General features: G+C 46.3%; 1 protein-coding gene across 18 annotated transcripts in view; it reads right to left on the bottom strand.

Annotated features, from left to right (window-relative positions):
• Positions 1–290: 290 nt before the first annotated feature.
• GNG7 (G protein subunit gamma 7) overlaps positions 291–7,425 on the bottom strand; it is a 128,123-nt gene continuing 120,988 nt past the window's right edge. For all 18 annotated transcript variants that reach the window (XM_073324379.1, XM_078850615.1, XM_073324375.1 and 15 more), the window contains one exon: positions 291–6,362. In XM_073324379.1, the coding sequence (XP_073180480.1) occupies positions 6,237–6,362 (126 nt within the window). In that variant the 3' untranslated portion in view covers positions 291–6,236. The remainder of the gene's footprint in view (positions 6,363–7,425) is intronic.

Below are 7,425 nucleotides of genomic sequence, written 5' to 3'. Positions count from 1 at the left end.
CTAAAACCACCACAATACAAATGCAAAATCGTGCTGGCTAGCCATAGCCAATAGTAGCCCTCTCTTCAATTTTGTTCATACTGGGCCAGATCCTCGGCTGGCAAAAACTGGGACTGAAGTCAATGGAGCTGCTCTAATTTTCACCAGTTGCAGATCTAGCCGGCTGTGTTTAGTTGCTGGCCCTCGGGCATTCAAGATAATACTCTGCTCAGTCTTCAGGAACTGCAGCTGGCTAGCAGAAATGGCTTCTCAGTGCAGGTGGCTGTACGAAGGATAAACAGCATGCCAGGTAAAATGAAAAGTGAGCCTCTTTATTGTGTTATCAATTCACTTTTTAACAACAATTCCACAAAATATTAAACACTGTGCAAGAAATTGGTCTATGGCACACCAGAAATAAAAACCAGAGATCCAAAAATGCAGACATTCTGAAGAACCTACATTACAGACACTGATTACTTCCTAAAATACAGTTTTTACAACTCTTGATTTGCATTTGGCAACAATATCAGAGTTTGGCAAAAAAATTAATCAGAAGAAGAAACCAGAGAGAAAAATGAAGAGCGCAAAGTGCCAGACGCGTGGCTTCCCGTTTTGATGACGGAAATGCGTTATTTTTACTCTAGTTAAATAAAGTTGACTTTTTAAGTTCTCGTAAAAGGAAGAGGGACTTTTGTTTCTCAGAACTGGGCAAAGAGTGATGAGTTCCCCATTAGCACTTCCAAAGAGCAACGCGGAACACCCTTAAAGCCCCTCCTCACACAGCTGGAAGGTGAATTGAAGGATATGGACACAGTGCTTGAGGCCCAGAGATCACTGCAGTATCAAAGGGGTTGGCTTTTTAGAAGCACCTAGAGCACAGTGCTCTTGTTGGTCACTGGGGCTGCTGCATGCCAGTGCACCAGAGTGCAAAGGGGGCACGGAAGCAAGCACGGTCTTGTTGCCACGTGCTCAGCTGCCCTGCTCTCCTAATAGATAAGCCTGGCTCAAACAGGTAAGGATGCTGGTCGGAGCTAGGTAAGGAAAGCTGCCTTTATTCTAAGAGGAACAGGACCAAAGATGCCTCCTGGAGAGGCAGAGCACTGGAGTTACGTTTATAACGAGGGGGCTGTTTAAGGGGGTTGGATGGGAAATACTCCCAAATCCTAGGCAACCATATACCTGGTTTCAAGTACAGAGACCATCTATGGGGAAGGCTGTAAGTAACGTGATCTTTCCAGCTAGAGGCATCATGCAGCCTTTGTCCTTGTGTAACCTGTTTGTTGGGGCCCAGATACTTGGCACACAGCAGGGTAGCCTCCTGGCTACTTGCTAGCCCAGCTGGAAGCCCTCCAAGAGCAGGGGGAATGGGCTGGCCTACAGATTACATCCCTCACCTTTCTATTTTGGGCAACAGCTTCACCACATGCTAAAGAAACCTCAGACAAATTTGGACATGCGTTTGCCACCCAAAAAGGTCTTTGTGGAGTAAATGCTGAGCTGGCACTGGCTGTCTGGCCACCGATTCAGCTCATAATAGAGGCACCACTACCTTCCTCCCCCCTTTACATTTTGGAGCACTTAAAAAGTCCTGAAAGTGTCTTTTTTTTTTTTTTTTGGGCAAATGCACTAACAAAATACAAGCAGCTACTGTAATTTGCACTTATATTTATGCTATACAAAAACGTCTACAATATGATCACCCATTTACTCAGACAAGGAAAAACTAAAAAAGGTTGAGGATTTTTCCACCTAGAGGCAAGTCACCAGTTGAAGATACATCAGATACCCAAGTGGCAAGGCTCCTTCCAATTCTCCCGCCCCACTTGGAAATAGCTGTTCAGACCCAGCTGCCTTCGCCCCACCCATTCCCCTTATATAGTGCCAAGGACTTCCATTCGCCTCTATCAGCATCCGTGGAGACCAAGGAGAGGCAGGGACTCCAGACAGCACATGACATGCATTTGTGAAAGGTTCATGAAAACGTGGTCTGGATCAGTGGGGCCTGAGCTGCCAGCTGCCCCCAGCTTCCCTCCTCCCCATATTCTTTGCATAGCTCTTGTGGGGAAACCACAAAAACATCAACTGTATGAATCAAAGGAATTGGCTCTTGCTTGGCACACGGGTCCTGTCCCCTCTCCCCTAACCTTCTCAAATTGTGTCCTGCACCAGAAGACCATTCCACCCCCAGCCCCTCTCCACATGTTGGATAATATGGCACAGTCTAAACTCCACTACAGGTTCATAGTGTAAAGGACTACCCTCCCCGGTTATCAAACCAGCTGGCATGTTAGAGGGATTCAGACAGAGAGAGATTAGGTGAAGGTGCCGAACTGGATATGCCAGGCAGAGAAAAAGAAAAGGAAGATCGACACCAATTTGCTGAACTATTAAGTGACCGGCTGGTGGAATTCAACAATAGAATGACCTGTGGGGGAACCAAGTGTCTGGAGTTTATATGATTACTAAAGACTAACCCTGCAGACATGGTACAGGGCGTGAGAGCTTGACCCAGGGACAATTCGAAAGAGCTTTGGGCAGGAGATGGCAGTTGGTGTGGGACACGAAAGGGCTGCTGGAAGTAGAGAGAGGGATGGCATCAACCTCAGAGGGGTAGGTTTTGGGAGACTCCTTAGGCTGTGCGAGCTAATGACACTGGCTTGTCCTTCGCTTGGGTCTGGAGTGGAGTAGAAGTGGATAGCTACTGCAGTAACCTCTGCCACTAGCTTTCTCCTATGCACATGAAGAACCCAGGTCTGCTAGCTGACCTGGAAATTCATGCATCTGCCTAGATTGCCCACCATAGCACCATGCACTGTTCTCTAATGTAAAGGAAGAATCAGCAATGTGGAGTAGAAAAATAAGGCTGGAACCACACTAGGTTAAGAACAGAAGGAATCCTTAATCTACAAGAGAAAGCCCCACTGGGGAGAAACCCAGACACCCCTTGGGACAGCGTTAATTTCCCACGACAGGAGTAACTTTCGACAGAGTTTTAAATCACATTGGACAAAAGAGAACAAAGGCATTGCTCGCCAATTTTATGGGAATAGCTCAGCCTACAGGAAACCCCAAAGGCAGCTAGCTGCCCCAGGAGAGGCCCATTGGGTTTCTTGGCTGACAGATTAAGTTTAACACTGTGCACTAGATGGCCTACAGCAAGCCAGCAGTTCACAGTGCAAAGGAGAGGAACGGGAATGCCGTGCTGGCCCAGAGGCGTTTAATGAGCATGCCCTGGGGAAGGCTCATCGCAGAGGGAAGCAACACTCTCTCCTTTGCCACCCACTTCCTGTGGCGCACAAGCAAAGGCAGGGCAGGAAAGGGAGTTGGCAACTAGTTATGAGGCTGCTGGCTGATTTCAGGATTGGAACCCAGGGCCCTTGGAAAGGCCAGTGGAAGGTCGAAGCTCAGCGCAGGGCTCAGCACAGGGCCCCAGAAAGCCAGGTGAAAGCGGCAGCCCGACGTATGGTATGTGCGGCAGTTTGCAGTAGTGTTTACAAATGTGATTGTTTTAAAAAATGGTTTAAAAAGGCAAATGATCATGTAATAAAAAGCTGCCGGCAAAATATCTGGAACCCACGAGATCAACAGAGCGTGTCCCTCCTGCATAAGAGGCACTCTCGTCCTGTCAAAAGCCAGCCCGGTCAATCAGCTGCATGAGCAGGTAGAGTGGAGTGGCATCTAAGAGAGGCAGACTCAGATTATTAGGTCCCCTCCCCACCCTCCATCTGCCACCCCAGTAATAAATCTCACGCTGAATGGACCAAGATTGAGTGTTACTCCCCAAGCAGATGGGCGCTGTGTGGGCACTGAGTTGGAAAGAATGGAAGCCAGGTTTCTGGCAAAGGGCCGGTGTCAATGACTCAGCTATTATCCCTGTATTGTGGCACTAACTCCCCCTTCCCCCACCCTTCATTTCACTCAAAGTAACTGCTGTTGGATGGCACGCCAGGATCATGAATCTGGACAGAGAGCACAGCCTGGGCTCCAGAACCGCCTTCGAGAGTGTCATGCTGCAACACTTTTCCCTTACAGGAGGGCCAGGAACATAACCGGGGAGCAGTGCCTGCCTAGGCTGGGCTCAAGGCAGATGCCCGGTTGCTCATTTTACTATTAAAAGGTGTGTACAGTCTCCCTTATTGATATGCAAGTCTTCCCTCCCGCAAACTGCACCTCAAAAGAGCCCAAATCCTCAGAGTTCCCATGAAAGCTCAAACCCAGGTTCTCCTCTAGCTTTTCTTGTCTACAGCACAGAGATCGACCTGGGGACAGGAAGCATTCTCTGGCTTTGAGGGTGCCAAAAGTGCAAAGCACTGGGCTTCTATTAAAGGCCTAGACATTTCAAACAGACCCAAAACACTGGGGAAATGGCTCAGTGTGGCAGGCTTCCTAGGATTCCATATTGGAGGCTTTTGTCCTTCTCATCCTGAAGACAATCTGGACCCTAACGTGGCAAGAATATGTACAAATGGACACCCTGTGTGTCAAGTGAAAACGATTAGTACTTGCACCTTGAATTTGCCAGTATTCAAACTCCCATTTTACCTCAGAAATGAGAAATTAGTAACTGTTCTGCTGCCTCAGAAGCTTGCTCATCCCTCAGAAGTGGGCCACCCCCCGGCTTCTCCATGTTCTCCGTAGAAAGCTGGGTATTCTCTTGTAGGAAGAAATCTAGGCCTGACTGTTTAGATCAAGTGGACAGTATTGGACAGGTTCTCTTATAAGCTGGTACGCAAATCTGCGGCGGTGCCAGAGGACTGTTCAGAATTCTGCGTTCTTATAAAATGTTCCCAGGATGCACCTCATGGTAATAGATCTAACTACCAGGGAGAGGCAGCAGTACTTCCCTGAGCTCTGATCTTTCTCCCAAGCACCATTTGGGTTGCATTGCAGGGGAGGGGGTGCTCAGAACCTGCATGCTGCAGCAAGGATCCACAAAGTAGATTAAAAGGCCCTGCACTACCTTCAGTCCACCTAGGAGCTGTTATTACTGTCGCTTACATCCTGCAGCAGGTGACAGGCAAAGGAGAAGCGACTACCTCCCTTCCCCCTTGCCTGCTGCTGTGTGTCAAGTTTGTTCCCAAATGTGCAGTGCCCGTAGTTATGTTGGTAAATGAAAAATTAGTTAATTTTCTTATTTCCAAGGGATGGGAACTGTTGGGAGTTAATACTTCTTTCTAACAGCCTTAAACCACCCCCCACTCCCAATGAATAGGTTTGAATGCAACAGATCCGCGTTAATGACTAATGAGAGGGAAGGAGAGCTGGGAGGTTAATGGTGGCCAGTTCTAGTGTTTTGGACCTAGAATCTCGGAAAGGCCAGGATAGAAAAGTGTCAACAGGATACTGCAGAACAGAGCAAATCCCACCACCCATCAGAAAAAGGCAGAATAAACCCAACTCGATGCACTCAACATCGCAATTCTGCTAGGAAAATAGTGGTAACACCACACAGAACTAAAAATCCAAATTGTGACCGGAGGGTGTAGACACCCACACCTCCTTTGCCTTGGGCCAAGCACGACTTAAGGAGAGTCATTTCAGTTTTCATGGCTGATGGGTTACTCTATGAAGTATACTCCCCACAATGGGATTCATTTGTAACAAATACCGTAAGATCATATGATGCTTCAGAACCACATGCCACATTTCATGGAGAGAGAAAGTTTCATGATTTCGTTACACATTACAATGCAGCTGCCAAACACTTTGCTCTCCCTCCCCCACCACTAATTCTGAATTTAGTAATTTGTAATATCCACTTTTAATGTTTTTTTGTTTGTTTGTTTTTTTTAAACAAACAGCCACCACCACCACCCCTCCCCAAGAAACAAAGCAATCAGTCTGAAATTCTTTGAATACGTCAACTGGAATAACTAATTGAATCAAAAGCACACCCAAAGCTTTGCCCAAATACTTTAAAAGGTCAAAACTCCATCTTTTTAAGAGGCCATGAATCCCATTGGCAAATGCAGCTAAATTCTTGTTTCTCCCACCACCCTTGAAAACAGAATTAGTATTAATAATGCGCCCGCCCCCCCCGATGGTTTTGTAAATTGGAACCCCACTCAGTATGCAAACCACCCAGAAGCACCCGAGCCCCTTTCTGAACACTTCCAATTTGAGATTTTAAGTTCTATTTGAATCCAACATTTAGTGTTTATCCCTCTGCGCAGTTTTAAGTTTGGGACTTGGTTTAAATCGATACAGAACGGTGCCCTGCCTGAGAGAGGGTGTGCACGCGAGAGCGAAGAAAGCTATAGGATGATACAAGGCTTTTTGTCCTTAAAAGGATTCTCCGAGGCGGGTACTCCAACCAGCAGTGGGTCATTCCTGGCATTTTGCTCACAGTAATTCATTAGTTCAGAAGATGCTTTGGAGACCTAAATGTTCAGAGAGAAAGAACAGGTTTAGTGAAAATGCCTTGGATATCCCCACAAATTCCCCTCATGGCCAGCACTCAACCCACGCAGCCTGCACCAGACCAGCTGCTTTTAAACGTTTTTGAGTTATACAGATGTGCAGCAAGTGTTCTAAGGAGGGGACAGAGACTGGAATTTTAGGGGTGGTGAAGTTACAAGTCCAATGTTTCACAATGGGAACTCTACAAAACTGATCACCAGAAATAAAAAGGGGAAATGAGCGTGGAAAGAAATGCTTAAGACTCAGGTATAAAAATAAACTGAAGCGCAAGGGAAAACTCTCTTGCTCTCTCTTTACTAGAACGAGAGCACTTTTAAAATTATAGTCCCCCACCCCATAAGTAATTTCTGTCATCTTTCAGACCTTTAGGAGAGAATGCATGTCTGGAAGTGGTGATTCTCTGCTGCTAAAAATGGAGGTTTTGAAAACCACAGCACTGAAAGCATTAGAAGCTGTTAACTTAGAGTCCTGCTTATTTTAGTTCAAAGATTTATTCTGAGAACTTGGAACCCAGAGTAACAACCCAACCAAGACACTAGATGGAAGGGGAGGCTAACTTGGATGCACCTTTTAGTAATTAGAAGCCTGGGATACATGGTTAGGTTAGGTTTAAGTCAGGGAGGTTTTGCTAGCTTTGGAGACTGTACTTAACGCTGTATCCTTTGCTACTGATTTAACAGCTGGTTGTACATAAGGGCTAACACACAACATACAGAATCCTCATATCACAGGGAGGTCTCTTCTGGTCCAGATGTGAATTATTCATATTTAATAGTTTTATTCTAGGTTTCTATTTCAGCATCAGATCCTGCCACTGCAAACCCTACCTACAATCACAGACTTAAGAATGAAGAGACCTATTCAATTTAATTCCATTCCACACCCTTGGGTAGCACAGAATGGTCCTTTAATTTGCTTTCTAGTGCTTTGTCCACACCATGTACAATTGACCTAAGCAAAGGGGCTTCCACTATTGCCCTTGAGAAAAGATTTCAGTCAATTACTCCTACCAGTGAGATCTAT

The sequence above is a fragment of the Lepidochelys kempii genome, chromosome 25, assembly GCF_965140285.1.
Source record: "Lepidochelys kempii isolate rLepKem1 chromosome 25, rLepKem1.hap1, whole genome shotgun sequence".
Lineage (NCBI taxonomy): Eukaryota > Metazoa > Chordata > Testudines > Cheloniidae > Lepidochelys > Lepidochelys kempii.
This window is presented reverse-complemented; position numbering and strand designations above follow the sequence as displayed.